This window comes from Bombyx mandarina, chromosome 10 (genome assembly GCF_030267445.1).
Source record: "Bombyx mandarina strain Sakado chromosome 10, ASM3026744v2".
Classification (NCBI taxonomy): domain Eukaryota; kingdom Metazoa; phylum Arthropoda; class Insecta; order Lepidoptera; family Bombycidae; genus Bombyx; species Bombyx mandarina.
This window is the reverse complement of record NC_143217.1, coordinates 2,907,676-2,931,756: the sequence shown is the minus strand read 5'-3', so window position 1 is coordinate 2,931,756 and position 24,081 is coordinate 2,907,676. Positions and strand designations below refer to the sequence as shown.

Below are 24,081 nucleotides of genomic sequence, written 5' to 3'. Positions count from 1 at the left end.
CTCTTGTGAGTCCGCACGGTTAAGTACCACCACCCCGCCTATTCCTGCCATGAAGCAGTAATGCGTTTCGGTTTGAAAAGTGTGCAGCCGTTGTAACTATACTGAGACCTTAGAACTCATATCTCAAGGTGGGTGGCGGCATTTACGTTGTAGATGTCTATGGGCTCCAGTAACCAATTAACACAAGAGCGGCCGCTCCATCCAGCTCGAGTTCGTCCGCCCATCTAAGCCTTAAAAAAAAAGTACCCATAAGTATAGTACCCATAAGCACTTTTCATTTTGATAACTTTTCTATTTCGCAAACGTTTTTACGAAAAAGTTTTTAAATGCGAATTTATTGTGATTGTGATTATCAAGAATCATCTGGACCTTTCGAGAAAGATTCAAATAGAGAAAATACATTTAACAACACGACAACTTGCTTCGAATCGTTTCCTTTTTTTGATTTCCTGGTATTCAGTGGTTATCGACATCCCAATTGGGGCCTCAATTGTTTTGTATCCTGGCTCTCACTTCAAACCTGAACGCGGGATTACTTCGCAGCAGAATTGGTAAGAATGAAATTCAGAACATAATTCACAATATACTCTAGCATTATTAAATGCTGATTTTTAATTACAGTATTCCGTAATAAACTAACGCTACACATTTTCCGATGAGTATAAAATTATTTTTCAAAACACCGCGAGAAGAGATAAAGTGTATTCTAGGCCAACCAACATCAGGCTATGATAAAACTACTATAAAAATCTGTGTACTGCAAATAATAAAATTTATTATACGGTAGGTACAGTATAATTTTATATAGTAAAATATAATAAAAGTTTAGGACAGAATAATAATAATAATAAATAAGTCAAATGCCTTCCTGAATTATTTGAGACACAATTTAAGGCCGACTTTTTATATCGTATTCGGGGATAGAATAGCAAAATCTAGGTCCCATCCGGGATACAGAAGCATCACGATCCCTTCCTGTTATTGATGCTCGTCGTAAAAAAAATAACTCGCAAAATGTCTGAGAGTCCTTCTCCTTACTGTATTTAAAGTGTTATTAGATTTTTTTCGAAACTTAACTATATTTGAATATCCTTTTCCGTGACGTCTTGATTAATGATGAGGTCGTCGTGGCCTAAATTATAAGACGTACTGTGTTGTACAGTGTACAGTACCGCGACTGCTGTTTGAATCCAGAGAGGTATAATATATTCCAAATTTGCAAGCGTAGGGCCACTAACCTTACATCCATGACATTCCACCCCCATATAAAATCTGTCCGCGACCGTGCCGCGTTTGCTTCTCGGCGGACTCTACGCCATGATATGTAAGCGGAGTAAAATGTCCCTTGGGAGCAAGGTGAGACTTTACAAAACTCGCATAAGGCACACACATAGACACCCTCCAATCCCTACAATCCCGCTTTTGCAGGCTAGCCTTCGGAGCTCCGTGGTTCGTGAGGAATGTTAACCTACACGACGACCTGGGCTTCGAATCAATCAGGAAACACATGAAATCAGCGTCGGAACAGTACTTCGATAAGGCTATTATGTATCATGATAATCGCCTTATCGTTGCCGCCGCTGACTACTCCCCGAATCCTGATCACGCAGGAGCCAGTCACCGTCGCCGCCCTAGACACGTCCTTACGGATCCATCAGATCCAATAATCCTTGCATTAGACACCTTTAGCTCTAACACTAGGAGTAGGGACCCCGGTAACCGTACTCGTCGAACTCTGCAAAGAGTTCGACGTGCAACCGTACCTAAACATCAGCCCGCTGTGTTTCTCGCCGGATCTTCTCAGCGAATCGCGATTCCGATCCGGTAGTAGATTCATTCGCGAAGCAGCTATTTTTGAGTTGTTAGGTCTCCTTTGGAGACGCTCTGATAGCCGTTTAGCAAATCCCACCCCTCCTGGCTGAGCCCCTGCTCGCCCACCTGCCCTAGTAAAACTGGAAAGGCCTCGGGGCACCAGTAATCTCTCAAATATAAAAAAAGGCCACTATCCTGCAATTGATCCAAATTCTACCCACCTCGAGAGTTTCAGGTCCGTCTATATATCGATTCGGAGACTGACAAATGAAACCCAAGAAGACAACGCCTACTATACTTCTTCTTACCAGAACAAATATCCTGGAACGAAACCATACCTATAAAATTTATGAATTTAAGTAATTACTGGTAGCAGAACTTATCGTGATGCCCGCACGGCCACCCCATCTTTACAGCGAAACAGACATGCGCTCTGGTTTGGTTGGTGAGACATCCATTATTGCCAATTAAGCCAACCACCTCAAATCTCAAGCTATGATGACTGAGATTCCAAACTACAAAACATCAGGGGCGGATTCCCATCTATATCTATGTCATCTATATAGTCCTATAAAAATATATCCGGCTAACTATGACTTAATTTAACTGAATGCTTAAATAAGTAATTTATTATTCTAGCTATAAATCTGTGCCGACTGAAGCGCTGAAAGTTTTTACCAAAAACAATATTGTTGGCCAGAAACTGAATGTTAAAGCTCAACTCAATTCAAACAAACCTCAAACCCCACGCATGAGTTACGGCTTAGACTACATTAAGTCCTTTGTTTTTGCACTCCTCTGTCTTTTCCTAATGAATATAACATTATTTAAATTAGTTCCTAAACATTTATTTTATTATTAAAATAAGAGGACTCCTTTGCACGATCTTTATTACAAGTCCTTTATTGAATATTTTATGGTAGTTTATTAATAATTCATTGGACAATATTTTTGACAATTTTGGATTTTTACACAAAATAGGTACTTAGGTAGTTTATTTAAACAAGTGCAGGTAATTAGTTTTTTCTTCTAAGTATTTTTATATTACTCTTGAAGTCGTCATGGCCTAAAGGATAAGACGCCCGGTGCATTCGTGGGTGGGTAAGTACCACCACCCTGCCTATTTCTGTAGTGAAGCAGTAATGCGTTTCGATTTGTAGGGTGGGGCAAGGTGTCTCAAGGTGGGTGGCGGCATTTACTTTGTAGAAGTCTATGGGCTCTGGTAACCACTCAACACCAGGTGGGCCGTGAGCTCATCCAGACGCCTAAGCAAAAATAAAAAAGACGGGCATTCGGCTCACTTGATGGTAAGTGGTTACCGTCACCCATGGACTTCAGCAATGCCAGGAGCAGAGCCAAACCGCGGCCTACCGTTAATCTTTAATATTGAATCAGCGCAGGACCGATCTATGTGGCGAGGCTTGGGAAGGCCTATGTCCAGCAGTGGCTGCTAGAATAGAATAGAAAAAAAAAGTTTTTTTTTAAATAAATCAATAAGTAAGTACGGAACTATTTAAAAGTTTTTTTAAGCATTTCCAGTGGCCTCCAGCAATTACTGTGAAACGAATAGAAAAAATAAAACCAGGGCACTGAAACTGCGATACTTTAACACAAATATTTTTGGATATATTGTATGGAAATTAGTGACATCTTTTAGCAGATGCCCCTAAACTTATATGTTGTTAAAATTAACGCTTTTTATTATTGTATAACTACACTAAACAGAAATAAAAAATTAATAAATCATACAAGTCTTTGTTTGTTATAAACAAATTGATTAAATTTTATAAATTTGTGTTTCCTGAAAATTTACAAAATCCTTCATTAAAAATAAAATATAGGATAGGTAATATGTTGCTGCCATCTACAGGAGCAATGAGAAACGAATCAAAGCCAAGCCATCTAGTGGCCGACCTCCGTAAGCATTTTTGTTGAGCGCTTGAGTTGCTTAAAGTAATTTATGTGTATTATTTATATAATATATAAAAATGAATTGCTGTTTGTTATTCTCGTTAAAACTCGAGAACGGCTGGACCGATTTGGGTAATTTTGGTCTTGAATTATTTGTGGAAGTCAAAAGGCAGATAAATATGAAAATGCTCGGAATTAAATAAAAATAACAATTTTGTTTTTGATTTGTCCCCTGTCGGACGGATTCCTTTTGTTTGTTTTAAGTTTATTTTATACAAAAGTTTAGGTCTTTTATTTATCGATTGAGGCACTACGAAGTCTGCCGGGTCAGCTAGTCTATGAATAAAACAAAAGAAATTATACATGCATGGTTTTTATTACACTGTACAATAAATATTGGGCTGTATACAAAATGTAGAGGAATTCCAAAAGATATTGTCAACTCTCTTGCGTACAACAACAGCATCGTAAAAAATATTAACTAACGATACAAAGAACTCGTAAAGTCGTACAACGATTCAACTTTTCGTCGAGAAACAATTCTTGATACTTTAAAGAAGATGACGAATTCTTTAAAACTATACAATAAATATAAACGCAACTTATACTGAAACACCGAAAACCTCCATCAATCATAATCTTAAACTTTTTGTTTGATAATGACTGGTTGACACAGCATTCCATTAAAACCCATTACTCCTGGTAAAATATCGAAATACATATAACTCGACTTGATGCTAAAACATAAAAAAAAAACATTTAAATCGGCTAACCAAAATAGAGAAACGCACTATTTAATTTTAGAAGTGTCTTCTATGTTTTTCTCACAGTTATTATCAGTACAGAATTTTCAAGATTTATCGATTCTTTATAAAAAACGTAGTCATGTGTCATGGTGTGTCATGTGTCACAGAATAACGTGTACAAATCCCGAATTACTAATTGAGCTGTTTCGTTTAAAGACTATAAAAAAACAAATACAAACTGCACCACTCAAGTTTTTACTTAAAAAAACTGTATATTTGAAAATCAAAAAATAGCTCAACTGCCTCTATGTGCTTTGTGAGTTTTTTAACGTTCTCGATAACGTAAAAGTTAACTCAAATTTGTATGCATTTGGAACAGCGCCCCTAGCGGCAAACGTCGGCAAAAGTCAACTTTTACGCTATCGAGAACGTTAAAAAACTCGGACTAAACACACAGATGTGAGACTTATTCAGTGAAATGAAACAAGCTAGTCATACAAGATGTCAAAGTTCGACATCGTCCGCGAACCTTATGAATACGAGATGACCCAGTCATCTACCATTTAGAATCCCACCCGCTCCCGACTCATCCCTACTATCTGGGATCACTACGCTTATCCACTCCACATCAGATCTCTCACTTGATATTTGATACATAATCACTGTTTTTTTTTAAAACCAGTTCACTTATTTCCACATCACTACAAAACTTCAGTTCAACATCAATCAATTGGCATAATGTCGAACGGTGAGCAAGAATTATAAAGCATTGGTTATCGATAAAGTATGCTAGAAATGAATAAATAGTACATCTCAATATTCCCGTGTAATATTTATTATTTGAGGATACGAATATATTTTAATTATGATTTAATCGAATAACTTATTTTCTTCAGTGAGTATTGAATGTGAATTGAACGTGAAAACACTGAAATCAAACTTAAACAACTTAAATTCGAATAAAATCAGGTTACAGCAAAATTGTACTTATTTTTTTTTAAATATGAATAATTCTAAGCAGAATTTTTTAACATTGATTTTCTACGTTTTAACATGAAAACAAGAACAAATTTACAAAAACCATAAAAATCGATATCGTTGATAAAATTAATCGATATCTATTACTCTGCCATTATTATAACACCATGATTCAGGCTTCGGACAACAAATTGAAGACATCTTCAAAAATATCAGAATAATCGCTCGACGACAACATAGAAATTGGAAACAAATATTAATCCACACTTTGGTATCAAGTTGTTAGTATGTTTTTTTTTTAATAAAAAGGAATCATTATGAGACAAATTAAATTATTTTAATCAACTGAAGATATATTCTAAACATTCGAAAAGTCAATGGCAATCACAATAATCGATTAAAACTGTTGTTGATTTTGTGGCAACACCGCCCGCACCACTCAATGGCACTAAACTAAATGCATCAATCACTGTTTTGACGGAAATTTATACACTGAATAACGAATCAGAGTTGATGATAGATGCGAACTAATAATAGTCCGGTCAAACAAACATTTGAGTTGGAATCTGAGCTATCTTTACTGAATCTTTTATAAAATTTGTAAGTACTATAAAAGAACCTCTGTAGTAATTGACCCCCTAACAATAATTAAAAGGAATTTTATAAAGGCAGTAAATTAATAAATGTAAGAGAATTTCTTAAATTTAAATATCTCATTTTCTTTTCTTACTATTGTTCGGTAAATTCAAAGAATGGCGTAGAAAAAATTTCAATTTGAATAACAATTAAAATTCAAAAATTTTTACAATTTGCTTTTGTCTGAATCCTTAGTTTATGGCCCTTTAACGATATAGAAAAAATTCTGGATTCGTATTATTTTTTTCTGGTAGTCTCGATTTCTATAATTTTCAGATAACTTACTATGTACAAAAAAAATGTATGCTAAAAACGTGTCCTGGGTTATTTAGAACCAAATACAAAAGTTTAAAATATGGGAATTCCACCCTACAACTATATTGTTATTATTGTGTGACATAGTAGTCAGGTGGTTGCTGCAAAGATGAAGTTAACTTTTTAAATTTAAGTAGCTCAGATTCCAGTACAAATGCCAGTTTCACTGAACGATTGATATACGACAAACGAACTGCAAATTATTTACACATAGCCTCGAAGTAACCACATAAAAAAATATCTCCACGTAATAAATAGATACCCATTTTCTTCTCAACTTAAAAAAAAACTCGTAAATAAAAATCTAAAATAAATATACTAAACACTTACGAAGCTTATCAGTACTAAATGAGTATAATTATTATGATCGAACGTTTTGGGTATTCGATTGTACACGAAGTAAAACATCGATAATTTGTGTATCGATTTTCGAAAAATCATGTAATGGTTTCAAGAAAACACCCGATTAGCTTCTCGATTGAGATAATATGTAACTATGATGTAATAAATCTAATTCATCAAGATCACCAAACAAGAAAAGGAATGAAAAAGTATTTTTAAACAACTGCCCTATTCGCTATACATTTTAAAGATACATATTTCGAAATTCTGGAAAATCGATAAGACATGTTTAGCGATTTTTTTTTTAAAACAACATTGCTCAACACATCCGCGCTCGCAATATTCAAACCGCTCAAAAATATACAGTTAAATAATAATAAGAACTATTCATAAAAGTCGCCTAAGAATTTGTGCCCGTTCAAAAGAAAAAAAAAAGATTAAAAAATTTGTACAAAAATATTATACGAGATAGACGCTAGTGAGATTACACGTTTGCGATTCGTGCCAAAGGACGGAATACTTCGTGAACGTAGAAAAATGTAATAAAAATCATCAAATGAAACACACAAAAAAATGTATCAAGCTTCATGTATTTTAGAGCTGACGAGGTAAATCCGCGATGATCCAACGAAATAAAACGGGAATTCGTTGCTGTTTACAGCCTAATACTTTACACAATTCGATCACAGTGTTTTAAAAAACAAAACATTATTATTCAATGTTTCATTTATATGTACATATTTTATTCCCCACGGGGATCAATAGTATCAAAAAAGTCTTCCGATACAAAGGTACAAATTAGACCTTCGTGGCACCCTATAGAGCAATCTCATTTGTGACTACGACTAAACGAATACAACATTTCAAGCCAAATGTACTAACAACACTAACATCTCCATGTCTTGGCACAGCGTTACTGTGAGCCAATAAATATTGTACAAAAGGAGACTTTATAGCAATGCACATAAGGTATATTTTTAACTAAAAAATAATTTACATATACAATGGCGATCAATATTAAAAGAATTCAGATACAGTCGTGTATAAATCACATCGAATTCACCGATATATATATTTATATAATAGGTACCGTCGCGTGCAGCGTTTTATAACAAACCTCTATCGGTGTGTGTGTGTATACGAGTATATATTAATTACATACGTAAAATTGTCCAAAACGTGTGTCCATAATAATACAGTTACAGTGTGCAAAGTCTACATTTTTGGTCATAAATATTATGATATACAATTATTCCATTATCAATAATTCTTATAACATAGTTCACCAAATCATACATTTGGTCGATAAATACTTGCCGAGCCACGTACATCCGTCACTAGTAGGCCTTCGTGGAGGCCCCGCGTTTCTAAAACATCACATTCTTTGTCTTTTGCTACAAATCCAACTATTATGCTTTTAATTTTCTTACACCAAAATTGAAATATTATCGATAAAACACTATCGATATAACCCGATATCGATATTTGCGTTATTGTACTTTCGACATCTCACTAAACAATCATTTAATTGTTTTAGAGAGACTAAACGCACCAATCTAACGTACACTTTTTGTGAATCGATAATCTTGAATATTCATTAATCGATATCGAATCACAGAAAAATCGATATGACAATAAACTTCGACGAAGACGTTCCGTTCACAAGCCCGATAGCCAGCGGTCCGAGTGCCACAATCCAACGCTACAACAGATAGTGCGAAACGCGATCACTGCAACATCAGAGATTCGAGATTACGATTTAGGATCGTGTCTTTGACAGAATTGAATACGACCTCGATGTTGTGGGTGTCGATGGCGGTCGTGAAGTGGTGGTACAGCGTTGTTTTCGGTTCGCGCCGAACGTTCGCGAACATGTTGAGCAGGTACATTTGGACGTCGTGCAGGTTGTGCGGGTCGCCCGCGAACTGAGGATAGTACCAGCGGATGTCGGTCTCCTTGCTGGCGACCTTGCGCGCCAACAGATCGGACTTGTTCAAGAAAAGTATTATCGATATCCCCTTGAAGTTAACGTTGTTCACGATCGTGTCGAAGATGTTTAAGGCCTCCTCGAGCCGATTCGTTTTCCTGAAACGATCAAACAAAATCTTACTTAATGGTCGTCAGGTCTGAGCCCAGTGAGCTCACCTACTAGTTAAGGTTACGCTGAAATAGCCTCTCAAGGCTATCAGCTTAGGTAGGAAAAAAATAATTACTTAATGATTACTGTGATTAAAAAGTGAGTACGTAAATACAGCTATTCGGGCGGACCGAGTTAAAGGAATAAACTAATTAACATGATGCCTCCGCCATTGGAGTACGCCATTGGAGAGAAGCGCGATTGACAGCGAAATGCATCTACTACGCGTTCACTCTCCCTAGTCGTTTATAGACTGTTACGCCGGTAAGAGTAACGCCATCTATCGCCGAACAGTCGAACGAATATCGAAGTATCTAGTAGCATCTAGAACGCTCGAGAAGTACAACGCCATCTATTGTCAGATAGCGGAAAAACACAATACTATACTTTTGTGGAATATTCTCGACGATTCTAGGAATTTCGTTTCGACTATAAAAGCGTTGCAGGGATGGCACGCAGTCAGTTAGTAATCGGAACTACTCGAAGCGAAACAGCGAACGGATCACCTGAAGCGAAGCGGAAGAAGCGAATTAAGAATTTTAAAGTGTTTGTGAAGTGTTCTAAGTGCTAATACAGCGTTAACTTGTAATTCGGTAGAATATTTATTTATCCCGAACCCCGGCGCCGTACAGACCGTAACTCCACGTCGCGCTCTTCGATCGTCGAAGAGTTAGTAGTTAGAGTTAGGGGTTTTTCCCCCTACCTATTCATTGTTAGCCAAGGGGCTATTCCAGCTACCCTCATACGAGGAAGCTAGTGTTAAACGGTCCCCAGTAACGCGAACCACATTTATATATATTTATATTTTTTTTATTTATTGATGCGCAAATCAAATTACAATCGTTACAGTAGATATTAGCTAAATCGTACAAGTAGTACCTAGATCTAATCTGGATTGCAATCTAAATAGTATGTGCACTCAACAAAACCATATTAATGTGCATAGCTTTGGCTATTGAAAACACAATTGAAATTACAAATATTGATAGCTAGCCATTGTTAAATAGGATATCCTTCACACATTTGACAAATCCCCTGAGTCTAGGTTCACAGATATTAAAGTTATCGTGACATTTAGTCAAATCATTATACTGCCTGACCACTCTTACCATAGGGTTATAGTATGATATATGATATATTGTAAACATTACATTTAAACGTTGTTTCTATTAAGTGATAATTTACAATAAACTATTATGTACTTCTGTATTCAATAATTACATTTTACGCAGCTAAAAAATACGAGTAGTAAGCGCTTGCCCGTTTGTACCCGGAGATGTATACATTAATGATAGATTAGCTAATCGACTGAGTTATCGCTGGACGAATTCATATTAATTTTATTACACTAGATAATGATGATGAAGTAAGTATAGTAAGTACCTTATATTAGGTGATTACGGAAGTCGATAGAAATTGAAAAAAGACTTGAATGAATTTTGTACGAGAGGATATGCGTGATAAGAATGCGAGTGCAGAGATGATGTATGATAGATTTGAATGGAGAAAGAGGAGATGCTGCACCGACCATACATAGAGGGATACGGGCAAGAAGAAGGAAGCCCGGAGGGACGAAGAAAGAAAGAGAGAGTGGGATACAAAAAGGGAGAGTGAATGCTTCATTGTACAAAAAATTAAAATATGCGAAACATTAAATACAAAAAAGTACAATTGGCGGTCTTATCGCTAAGACGATCTCTTCTAAACAACCATCAGGTGGCCAAGAATCATTAGGAAACAAATTAAACTTTAATTAAAAGTATGTTTCACATGTGATTACTTTTAGGTAAAGGTACATTTGGTACGTTATGATGAAGCACGCCGCGAGCTATGGCCGTTAATATATCTACATTGATAGGTAAGTCCTTGCTTGCCCGCTACAAGTGAACTCATAAAATCATTTTAAATAGACAACATTCAACTGAACCCCAATATTACCGAATAACCAAACAATTTCACCATCGAACTTTACGATTAATGATAGTCGATACATTCATTCGTCAAACCGCTAACCGAATCACGGACACATCAATGAATCAAGACTTATAATTAGCGAACGTTAACGCCATAAATATATTAACGACATCATAAAAAAAAACGTTTTTGAGGGAGCTCATAAAATTGTGATATCGGTGTATTTTTTTAGTGGCGCTTGCTTCCCGGCTTTGCCATTTCCCGTACACAGTCTTAACCGCTTTTTAACCTCCTCTGTTGTTTGGGATGAATGAACGATCTTACGGTGCACCTGTGTGCTTAGTGCGAGTTTTTTAACGGTCTCGATAGCGTAAAGGTTAACGCAATTTTGTATGCAGTTGGAACGTCTGCCTACCTTTGCCGTTAGGGGCGCTGTTTCGACTGCATACAAATTTGAATTAACTTCTACGCGATCGAGAACGTTAAAAAACTGGCACTAAGCACACTGGTCTTAAATCGTTATTGAACCCTATCAACGTAATAGACTTAAACGCCGCAACCCACATTGGTAGAAGAGTTCCAAGTCCTAATTTCGTTTTATGTTACAACTTGTGCGGAGTAACGAGTGAGTGAGTCTAAAAGGCAAGTCGTATCACGATCATTTATTGTGTATGTGTCCAAATGCCGTGCCAGACTCCGATGGACTGAGTTGACGTTGTCATGAGCCGGCACAAGCTAAAATATATCTCCAATGCAAAACGTTTCGGATAGGTACCCCCGCCCTGACTATTTCTGCCGTGAAGCAGTAATGCGTTTCTGTTTGAAGGGTGGGGTAGCCGTTGTAACTATACTGAGACCTTACAACTTATATCTCAAGGTACCCACCCACTCTACTCTCTCTCATATCGTCATTCACACACTCTGTCTTCTTCGGTCGACCTCTTCCCCCTCTACCTTGCACTACCATTTCCATACATCTAGTCACATGCATCTACTCTCTACGCATCACATGTCCATACCGTCCGTCGCTAACCGTCCGCTCTTTAATTTGTAACTATACTTCAGACCTTAGAACTTATACGAGTATCTCAAGGTGGGTGGCGCATTTACGCGGTAGATGTCTATGGGCTCCAGTAACCACTTAACACCAGGTGGGCTGTGAGCTCGTCCACCCATCTAGGCAATAAAAATAAAAATGTTACTCACCTGTCTTCAGATAAGACCTGATCGAATTCGGACGACGAGACAAGGAACAGTATCGACGTAACCGAATCGAAACACTGAGTCCACTTCTGCCTCTGGGTCCGCTGGCCCCCCACGTCGACGAACACGAAAGGAACGTTGTTTATGATTATCGTGCACTCCGTTATGCCTTTCGTTGCCTTCCGACAGTGCAAGATGTCCTGGTGGGACGGCACGTAGTCCGGCCGAGCGATCCTCTCCAGTTCATCGAAGAAGTAACTCACCGAATCACTCTGGAATCCGAGAAGATTTTCATTAATTACTAACGAGACAAAACACGAGATATAACACGCCCTTTACATACATTATTTCACACCTTTTAGAATGACAGAGACACATTTAGATTTTTTGATTTCGTCTCTAATTCAAAAATGGACCTAGAACGACAGTTTTCAGCGACACTTATTTTTTTTTATTGCTTAAATGGGTGGACGAGCCCACCTGGTGTTAAGTGGTTACTGGAGCCCATAGACATCTACAACGTAAATGCGCCACACACCTTGAGATACAAGTTCTAAGGTCTCAGTAAAGTTACAACGGCTGCCCCACCCTTCAAACCGAAACGCATTACTGCTTCACGGCAGAATTAGGCAGGGTGGTGTACCTATCCGCGCGGACTCACAAGAGGTCCTACCACCAGTAATTATCTTAGTAATCAAATGACCAGAAGTAACTTATAAAGGGACAAAGCTATCAATCGGTCTCTTTCACTCAGTCCCCTTCCTCTACGTTGTTTTCGGTTTGAGAACTTTAATCGATGTTTTCAAAAAAACACATTTTTTGAGTTGGGTCTTTATCATTGTAAAGGTGCGAATTTTGATCAGTCCGGTAACTGTAGCAAGTACTTTCGAGTACACAGAGTCGCCGTGCTTTTGGAAAAATAACCAAATTAAAATTATACAGACGTAGAACGTAGCTCCCATATGTGAACTCCCCTTACAAACGTTACATTATCGCATTTTAATACGCTTTTATTAGCTTCAGACGTATGTCTGTTTGTAACGGAATGTATATGTATGTTTATAACGGAATCTTTGAACATGATTTTGACCCCCTTCAAAACGTCGGATTAACTCGAAATTTGGTATACTTATTAAGGACCGATGACAATTCAATATGAAAAACAAAAATTAGAAAAAAATATTGAAAAAATTAAATTCAACTAAAAAATGGCAAATAAATAATAGTTAAAAAAACTAACAAAATACGCTTTTATAGAAAATCCAACTAAAAATTAGAAAATAAAATTTAATAATTTTTAAAAAAAATAGTGTAACAAAAAATGATTTTATTGTAAAAAAAGCGTGGGGTGCTTTTCAGGATTTTATCGAAATAACCCTTCTACTCATATCTGTTCATAAAATATTTATAACTACCGATACCATGCACCCCACGTTTTTTTACAATAAAATCACTTTTTCTTACACGATTTTTAATTCAAATTTATTAAAATTTATTTTCTATTCTTAAGTTGGATTTTCTATACGAGCGTATTTTGTTAGTTGTTTTTAAACTATATTTTTTTATACTGCACAATAACGATGTAAAAAATCCAAATGTGTGAACTATTTCCCTCCGTATAAATTGATCGTAGAGCGCGTTTACTTACACGCATATCTTGGTTCACGAAACAAAATTTATCAATCGCTCCTCCGTAAAGTAAAATAGCTTTTATAAACATTGTTCACGCTAAAACAAACGTCCTTATTCGACGTCGAGAACAGCGAAACGAATTATTAAGTTGATCTATAAATAGAACGTTATTATTGATCAGACTCCAGATTGTTCAGACACCAGCCGATACTCTAGACCAGCCTTTCCCAAAGTGGGCGATAACGCCCCCTTGTGGGCGCTGCAGGCTTAAAAGGGGGCGTTGTGTAGAGGCTTGGGAGGCGATTTGCAATTTCATTTAGGAGGACTCCTAGACTCGATTGAGCTCTCGCTATAGTGGTTTTTAAGTAGGTGAAAAAATGGGGGCGCTAAAAAATGATTTATTCTCAAAGTGGGCAGCAGACAAAATAAGTTTGGGTGCCCCTGCTCTAGACGAAGACGACGAAAAAAACAAAAATATCGTATAGACTCTGTACTATAGAGAAAACGGGTCCTTTCGCGTGGCACAAAAGACGATAGAGAGGCCGGTAATCGTATTATTCCTAGATAAGGTCCGTCAATAATGAGGTCAATCCAATTGGTCCGGTTTCTGACCTAATAATGCGATCTGAGAATTGGCTTCCTGAACGAGCGACGACATTTGAGAACGTAACATAAAAGCAAGTTAGTAAAAGCATACATTTACCGTCATTGTATAACAGAGTATTATATTTCATATTCTGTCTTGTACGTAAAATGTGGGTCGTTACGGTTTTGTAATCGGTTTTCGTACAGCTCCGTATCACGCATAGCACGTACATAGCAACGAGATTATATATATATGTGGTCTCTTTGGCGAAATGCGACTCCTTTACTTTAAAACGAGGTCTAGGGAGTGGCGGTCACGGCAGTGCATTGGTAATTCAACAGAACATTAATGGACAACTTTAAATTATTTAATTTTAATGAGACCATAAACTGCACAATAACTTTTTTTTTATTGCTTAGATGTGTGGACGAGCTCACAGCCCACCTGGTGTGAAGTGGTTACTGAAGCCCATAGACATCATACAACGTAAATACGCCACCCACCTTGAAATATAAGTTCTAAGGTCTCAATATAGTTACAACGGCTGCCCCACCCTTCAAACCGAAACGCTTTACTGCTTCACGGCAGAAATAGGCAGGATGGTGGTACCTAGCCGTGCGAACTCACAAGAGGTCCTACCACCAGTAATTACGCAAATTATAATTTTGCGGGTTTGATTTTTATTACACGATGTTATTGCTTCACCGTGGAAGTCAATCGTGAACATTTGTTAAGTACGTATTTCATTAGAAAAATTGGTACCCGCCTGCGGGGTTCGAACACCGTTGCATCGCTACATAAGTACAAATGCACCGGACGTCTTATCCTTTAGGCCACGATGACTAACTGTACGTACATATTATTATCATTTCATTTACAAATTTTAAACCTTATTCGTTAGAGGTCAAAGTTGATTATATACACAAATATACATACGCTAAATCAGTTAACAGGTGAATCACCATGCAATTACAAATTCGATCTTTAAATAAATAAACACAATGGACATTGGAGACACTTTTGAATTCGTCTTAGTACATATGCGAAAACATTTCGGCGCATTGTCCTGCATTATATGTATGGTATCTATGACTATGTATTTATAAATTTGCATCAAGAAATAATTTATCCAATATATTATGTAAATCTTTTTTTTTATTGCCTGAGCAGGCAGGGGAGTATACGGCCCACCCGATGGTAAATGGTTACAGTCACTCGTTGACGTCAGCAATGCCAGGGGCAGAGCCAAGCCGCTGCCTACCGCTTAATCTCCAGAAGCCTCGTTTGAAGAAAGATATATTGTCATAGCACTCAGGAAACACCGCGGAGGGGAGCTCATTCCAAAGCCTATGCGTTTGGTTTGAAGCTTAAAACCGTCCGCCCTCGCTTCGCTTCGGAACCGGTAATTTATGATTGATTTCTCCACTATTTAATGGATGTTATTATACATGTAAACCTTCCTCTTCAATCACTCTATCTATTAAAAAAAACCGCATCAAAATCCGTTGCGTAGTTTTAAAGATTTAAGCATACATAGGGACAAACAGATATAGGGACAGAGAAAGCGACTTTGTTTTATACTATGTAGTGATTTAGCGCCTCTGATCATTACAGACAAAGAATACAGATTCACTAATTTAATTTTATAAATTCAATTACAATATTTACGTATATCTAAAATGTGATGCAATTATTCTCGTAATTATAGATAGCAGTGATTGATCACAACAAGATAGAGCTTCTATTCAGTGAAACTTATGAAACACCACGTCACGTCAACACGTGAATGACGCAATACAATAATGCGAGCGAACACGTAAACTACATACTAGTAGTTATTCTGTGAGTTATGCAAATTGCGATCACTCGAGGCCAAATGAAAAAAAAAAAAACACAACGTTCTTAGTCTCATTTTAAAAGATAGCCAAGGGCGCAGTGTCGGATTAAGAAAGAGCAGAAACCAAAACAAAACCAGACGTGTTATTAGGCCCGAGCGGAACTAGGTATTTAGCCGTATTAAAATTTTTACTCCGCGATAAGACGGCTCAGGTCAATTCGGCGGTTTCTCAATGAATGAGTCGGCTTTTTACGGTCAAACGCGGAACAAAGGCTCGTTGCATTCGCGAGGCATGCATACGGTTTTCCCGACGGTAAAATGTCGTTTTAGTTTAATAGTTTTTGACCTAAAACGCAATTATCAATACAACATAAGAAAAAAATTGATCTAAAATAATTTTACATGTATATGAATATACAATCCACGCAGAATCGTTATTACATGGAAAAATATTAACTATGTTTTTTTGTATTACGCAGAATTTTCTCTTACAGATACCTGCCTCGGTGTACTGTTTATTTATTATATCTAGCTGGCGGCGAGGTAATGGATTAGAGGAAATACGAAGTTTGAACGCCTAAGTATAGACTATAGAAAACCTAGATGTTTCATTGAAAAACATTGAATGCAGGTAAGTGCCGGTTTAAAAAAAAAAAAACGTCATTAACGAAATGAGAACGGTTTACTTAGAGTGTATTTATTACCAGCGAGGCTATTGCGTATGAATCGATACCGGTAATTAAACCCTTTGCACTACAAAGGTTTTACTATTTCACACTCAGCGTGAAGATAATGAGATCGACAGGGAGCATCGTTCAAAATCATTCACGAGCCGTGCGTAAAACATGATAAACAAAACTATATCTGTTCTTTTAATGAAATCAATTTATCGCGTACGATTGTGTGAAGCGCTTTTGTGTTGGCAAATCACATACTTAAGGTATTGCGTCGATCAATGATTCACGGCGGAACACAGGTGTTTATAAAAACAAAAAAATTAAATTAAAAAAAAGATATGACGTGCATACGCTTCACAGTTCGTCAGTCGGCTGTCAGCATTCACGATCGCGGTTTTAGTGTCCATATACATTACATAGTAATAATGACGAATTACACAAAACGAAAAATAATAGGCAAGCCATTTTGCGGTAGGCAGCGGCTTCGCTCCACTCACCATCAGGTGGTCAGTACGCTCGTCTGCCTACAAGGGCAATAAAAAAAAATATATAGCCGGAAATATAGAAAAGTCAACGTCGGTCTACCCAAACACGAGACATTGACGTGTCTGCAACAATGATCATTAAAACGTCCCACTGACAATCTACGGACCATTTACTAATTAAACCTCAAGATGGAAATCGCGGAATTTACCGGCGGTGTACGTTCTCGCAATCTTCGACAGGCTCCTGGGTGGATTATGGTACTTGCAGGAATGTGGACCGACAGCACTTGTGTTAATATGCAGCGTGACATGACGTCGCCGATAGGGAAAGCCCGACATGGCAAACGTTGAGTATTACGCATGCAAATACATTGTTTGTCAATAGCAAATATACGGCATGTCTACAGACCCTGGCCGTGTAAACGATTTTTATCTTTATTTTCATTGATCTAACGACTAAAATCACTACAGTTTCTCGTCTGATTTGTGACAAAGGTGGCCGAAGCGTTTTATTTTCCTGTCATTGTTAAGAGAGAATTAACTCGCACACTTTTGTAAAAAAAAAAATACCTCGTCTAAATTACTAAAACTATACTTAAGTATGTATCTGATCAATTAGCAATATATTCGATTATTTCCTGATTTTGCAAAAAAAAAAAGCAACAAAGATTTTTATAGTTATTAAACATGACTAAACTACATTTGCAGACACTAAAGGTATGTAGGACATTTTTAAGATTCATTAATTCACAATAAGCAATATAACTCGATAATATTGAATTGAAGTAATAATCTTTATTATCTCTTTGCTATCGTGATTTCAATGGAAGTTTATAATCAACGTAATATCGGTTTTCAATAGTCCCATGTACTTTGGTGGCATCAACCAGTTTGTTTGTGACTCATGACGCAACAAATATGTGACTAATCGTAGAAGATACGGAATGCAATTACAATACTGAGGAGTTTTATTTATTCATCGTGCGTTCGCGCCACTGCGATAAATTAAATTCACTTTGCCGTTGAATTTAATTGTTTTTATTACATTAGTTCCGGTTTAAATGTAAACGTGAACTAGATGAAGGTTACGATCTACAGAAAAGAATTTTTTTAAGAAATATACCTCAACGATTCTTTCAAGCGTCTTTGGTTGCTGTTTTTTTTTTTAATTATAATTTAATTAAGTTATTAGGTTATTCAATAGTGGTAAAGTCAGTAGTCCATTTATATAGATTATTAAATGACCAATAACATACGTAATCAAAAATCTAAATATTTGCCAGATACGTTGCTCTTGCTAGTACTAATTTTATTTTATCGTAAATGGACTTTCAATGATTGGCTAGTTGTGTGTTCAGTAACTAGGGAACCGGTTTTTTTTTATGAGAAAACAATTGCTATATCGGCTTGTATAAATAAAGGTTTAGTTAAAATCCAGAGTTCTTTGAATGATAGCTTGAGTCACGTGCGACCTTAACGCGTGTTTCCGATATTTTCGACGCACCATCCAACTCCGGAATTTCTTCGTGTTTCCGCAACGCTACGATTTATATCCCTATTATTCGAACAATGTTTGAAAAGAATCCTTATAGATAGATGCTTTCTATTCTCGGCTGTGGCTTTGTCTGTCTAATGGTATGTTCATGCGCGCATGCGCATAAATTCACGTGAACTCAATCTGTCTTCGATTACAAAAATCGAGAATTCCTTTAATAATGGTTCACACGTGTGGTTCGTATTTACGCTGGGAAGTTTATGTAATATTCTCTAATGTGCGAATATTGGAAGATGAACGATCCGTACGGCTTCCGGCAGTGTGCGTGGGGTCTAATACGAAAATATATTTTTCATTATGTAGTTTACAGAGCGGGTCGGAGCCTTGCAGGACCGGATGCTATGAAAGATGTACAATATGCGCCCAAAATAAGTCTCGTTTTTGTATAAAATCCTACCTACCCTTCAACCAAGCACAGTCGTGACTCGCCGTGCTTCTCAATCAAGAAAACGCAGATTCGAAATTGAACACGTACCACGATATTTTCAATTTATTTGAAGACATGAAGTCAATTTCATAATTTCGGAGCGAGGGTTTGCCATCATCCAACATCAACAATGTGAACATTTAAACAACATAGTTTCCTGTTAGCACTGTTTTACTGGTGGTGGTGGTAGGGCGTCTAAGACCCCGCACCGGTAAGTACCACGCTTATTTGTCGCGAATAAATAATGCGTTCAATTTTCAAGGATGGGGCAGCCGTTATAGTATTGAGAGTTAGAACTCATTTCTCAGGGTGCCGTCGCATAAGTTGTTAATGTCTATCCACCCATCTAAGCAATAAATAAATAAAATCCTATATGAGACAGGATTGTGGTGGCCAGCTAATTAATTACCAGCAAAGTGTGCCCGTGGTAGATATTTCCGGGAATCCGATTTGATTTCTTAATTAGACCTCGCAACCGCATTACATGAACGAGACCCGAATTAACTTCCGCTAATGTAAATTACATCATATGTCATGCTTATTATGTCGTATTCTCTTCTTTAGCCCACTGAGTTTCACGCCGGATCTTCTCAGTGGGTCGCGTTTCCGATCCGGTGGTAGATTCTGCGAAGCGGGTTCGTGTTAGCAACGTCATCAGCTTTGAGCCCCGTGAGCTAACCTACTAGCCCGGTGAGCTTAGGTAGGAAAAAAAAGTATGTATGCTCTTCGATTTTCGCGAATCGTGAACGTAATTAGAACTAGGTTTTTACAGTTTGATCTCAGTTCACTATAATACTTTACACCTTTCATACAGAAGACTATAGTGATAACCACCGCAAAATGTTTCATATCTTTTTTTTTTTTTTTTTTTTTCTTTGCACACTAACACACACCGTCAGAAGTAACAGCATCTTAAATTCTAGAATATTGTTCATCTAGGAGTTTCATCTTCCTGATGTGACGATCCCAGGCCTATCAATACGTTCTGGGTATCAGTGGAAATTGTGTAAATTAATATGTTGAAATCCATGTACTCAGTAAAGAAAACAAGTCAATTTCATATATGATAAACATTCACCATTCACCATTCAAATAAAAAATATCTGTAGCTTTGACAAAGTTGGTTCATAACTGTATAATAATATCCTCTTCTTCATCATCATCATCATCATCAACAGCCCACAGTCGTCCACTGCTGGACATAGGCCTCTCCCGATCTACACCACTGAGCCCGGTCTGCGGCTCTCCTCATCCACTTCTTGCCGGCCACCGTGCGGAGGTCATCGCACCATCTAGCCAGGGGGCGTCCCACGTTACGTCTCCTCTTCTTACTAAATATCAATTCAAAGTTAACAAAAAGATATTATAATTTAACCATCTTAACATTTACAAAAAAATATATTTCAGGTTTATTTACATTATGGAGAAAATTATAGAGAAGTATTTATTGAAGCAGCTAAAAAATAAAATGAATTACCACAACAAATGCATCAAACAATTAAATTTGAAAACAAAATATTGTACGTAATCTATTCTGTATTAATGTGACTTTTAATTTAGATAAGCCATTAACTACAACAATGGTGGTTATAACATTAATAGGTGAGGTTGATATGAAAAACCCTTAGTTTGGCAGAAATGTTTTAAATTATAATTTAGATTTAATAATAATTAGTAGTATGCTAATCTAGAAAAAAATGTAGTTTATGGTCACAATAGCCCTACTATTTGCTGTGATAAGGTATACATTTTCAATAAATACAAGTCAATTCTTATTATTGTTCATTTTTAGTGTGTTTAAATATACCAGGTCTCAAAAGAAGGTGAAGATTCAAAATGACTCTTAAGTTTAATAAGCTCCATCTGGTGTTAAGTGGTTACTAGAGTCCATAGATATCAACAACATAAATGCCGACACCCACCTCGGGACATGAGTTCTATGTCTTCGTTTTACAGTAGAACAGCTGTCCCAACTGTCAAATCGAAATACATTATTGCTTCACAACATTAAAATAGGCAAGGTGGTGGTTTCTAACTGTGTGGGCTCACAACATGCCCTACCAGATAAAAGTAAGTTCGTGAAAGACATGCTTGTAAAGTCATCAGCATAAGCCAACAAGTTTTCTTGCAGCAGAATATGTACCAATTTATTATGGTGTCAAAGTAACGAAGATGAAAACATTTTCAACTCATATTTGGCTTTAGGCCAATTGGATAATTTTTTAACTTCAACATTAACAAGATCTAGGAAGAGATTAATATTAGCATATTCACATTAAATATAAAACCTTTTCAAACAGCAACTCTTACTGTTATTGGTACAATAATTGGTCTATTGATAAACCCAGAATACTTTTACACAAACCAGTTTTCTTAATGATGAAGATAATATTTATCAAAGACCTTGTTTTTAAATGAAAAAGGAGCTGACTAACAATAAGAAAACAATGGCATTTTTATCAAGTTAATGTAATAAAGGTCAATAAACTTTATTGAATGTGAAATATGCTAAGCAAATGTTTTACTGTAACAATTGACATAAGTAGGTTTGAATTCCAAACAAAATGGCTTTATAAAGGTTTTAGATTTTTAGTTGTGCCTTTCTCGTATTGGAGACAGGTTCATTTATATTTACTATCTCTCTTAAAATCTTTTGATCACACTTTTTTTCACATGCTTAAATTACCTTTTTCTATCTATGTAACGAAATCTTCCAATACAATTTTTGTCAACTGTAAGGTAAAAAAAAACAAGCATTGATAACAATAAAATGCTATTTCTGACCGGAAACACAAGTTTTTTTGTACCTATGCTGATACCCTTCAGAGGGTATTTCAGCTTTACATGCCTAACATTACCTAACATGCAGGCGAGCTGTCTGGGCTCAAATCGGAAGTGTTGCTAACACTGGCCCTAACTAAAGCAGTGCTTTGCAGAATCTACCACCGGATCTGAAACGTGACCCACTGAGAAGATCCTGGGAGAAACACAGTGGGCTGTCTTTATGGGTTAATTTACTCGTTGAGTCCTTTGTCGACGGGTTTGGTGAGGACAGTGACTGGTGCTTGAGGTACCTAAGAGCACCGTTAATGGATCAGGAGTATAACAGTTTATGACACAAGGATGAAAATATTACAATTGAGTAGACTATTATCAAAGCCGGCAATCTGACTTTTGGACAATGATTGGTAAATCAGAAAAACGAATTATTGACTTTGTATTCCATTGGCAGTCACAAAACTCTTCGGAACGACATCTTAGATAAATAACAGGTTAACTATTAACCTTTATTTAATGCAGGTTTTGAACGGTATTCTTTGAAGGAGACGATTATATTCAAATCTATCTGTATTGACATATCAATAAAAATATTTTGTCCAAATGCACAGATTGCCACCTTTGATAATAGACGACTCAATTAAAGCATATTTCCTTTGTTTATAAACTATATTGTCTATAACATTTATGAACCCTTGTGCATACATACAATACATACATCAACATCATACATCTAGACACCTAGACATCATACAACTAGATATTTACCAGAGTAGACATCACAATGTGATAGCCACCACTAACCTTGAAGACAAGTAACATTTCTATTTATGGCTGTACTATAAAATAGTTTATTCCAATTAAGCATTGCCTTTCTTGTTATATTTAGCTATAATTAAAACTTTTAATAATAAATATCTGGCAAAAGGAATTTATTTGAAAGCCAGAGTGTCACATAAAAACCAATTGTAATAAATAAGTTTATATTATAATGCAAACCCACCAAATTTTGCATTATAATATATACTTAGGTAGGAATACATTGCAATTGCTTTGTTTATTGTATATAACTTACCAATTGAAATTCTCTTCGCCTGTCATATGCCCTTTTTATGGCTCTGTCTAACCACAATGAGTGTATGTGCGGCGCGTAGTGCATGAAGAGTCGGCTGTCGAGCGACGCCGTGCTGTTGAAGTGCAGTGCTTGCTGGCCGATATCCAAATTCCGCGGATTCTCCCATGGTATCGCGAGTTTGTCTCTTGCGTCCACTAACACCTGTATGCCTTTGACAATGTTCTGATATATCACATGCTGGTACTCCCGCACGAGTTCCGGTTCGAATTTCACTTTGTGTATGATTCTCATCTGTTTGAGGAATGTTGACTTTCCGCTTTCACCCGCGCCGAGTAACAACAGCTTCACCTGCCGCCGCAAAGTTTGCTTGTCTTTCTCGAGTATTCTGTCGATCTCTTTACTCCTATATCGTTGCTCTATCTCCTCCGGCGATAGCTTCAGACGCAGCCAACAAGTCAGAGCCTCTGTACAGCAGGTACATGACCACAAATCGTTGGCCATTTTGCATGATTATCAAGACAATTAAAAAAGGAAACAAATCAAATCACACTTTATTTGTACAGTTCATTATTTTAAAGTTTTCCAACACAACACACACACTGATAATGATAATACAAAATGAAGATTAAATCCGGAATTCCGAAATACACACGCATTCCACCCCTCCCAATTTCATTGAGAAATGAAAAGTCACAGATAAACGACAAACGTCAAAAATTCAAGTAGGTAGGTACCGTACATGCAGTCTAACATCAAATCACATTCGTAATCTGTAATGCAGACACAACATTCATCTCTACTGTATTCTCTTGTATTCTTATTTATATATGTTGTATCTCTATTGAATTCAATAAGTATTGACAGACAAAATAAAGCGGAGTTTATATGAATAATCTAATATTTATAATACTATCAAAAAAATTCGATTGTTCGTACGTTCAATAGATATGTAACTTTTTAACTCAGTGTTTCTACTTAGGGGAAAATAATAGACAAAGTTTAATTAATCTAAAATAGGAGTCGATTGGCCAGATC

General features: G+C 36.7%; 1 protein-coding gene across 1 annotated transcript; it reads right to left on the bottom strand.

The window, feature by feature from the left end:
- Window positions 1–4,080: 4,080 nt before the first annotated feature.
- cta (Guanine nucleotide-binding protein subunit alpha cta) lies at window positions 4,081–23,745 on the bottom strand. The gene is made up of 3 exons (XM_028182281.2): window positions 23,047–23,745; window positions 11,998–12,266; window positions 4,081–8,825 (listed from the first exon to the last, which is right to left on the bottom strand). The coding sequence occupies exons 1-3, from the start codon at window positions 23,545–23,547 to the stop codon at window positions 8,468–8,470; spliced, it is 1,128 nt and encodes a 375-aa protein (XP_028038082.2). The 5' UTR covers window positions 23,548–23,745; the 3' UTR covers window positions 4,081–8,467.
- Window positions 23,746–24,081: the final 336 nt, after the last annotated feature.

Bases quoted from the DNA above. Each gene is read 5' to 3' on its own strand.
- cta (XM_028182281.2), bottom strand. From the start codon at position 23,547: ATGGCCAACGATTTGTGGTCATGTACCTGCTGTACAGAGGCTCTGACT. The intron at 12,267-23,046 runs GTAAGTTATATA...CTCGGATTCCAG, and splicing joins GGCGAAGAGAATTTCAATTG to AGTGATTCGGTGAGTTACTT. The intron at 8,826-11,997 runs GTGAGTAACATT...TGATCGTTTCAG, and splicing joins CAGGTCTTATCTGAAGACAG to GAAAACGAATCGGCTCGAGG.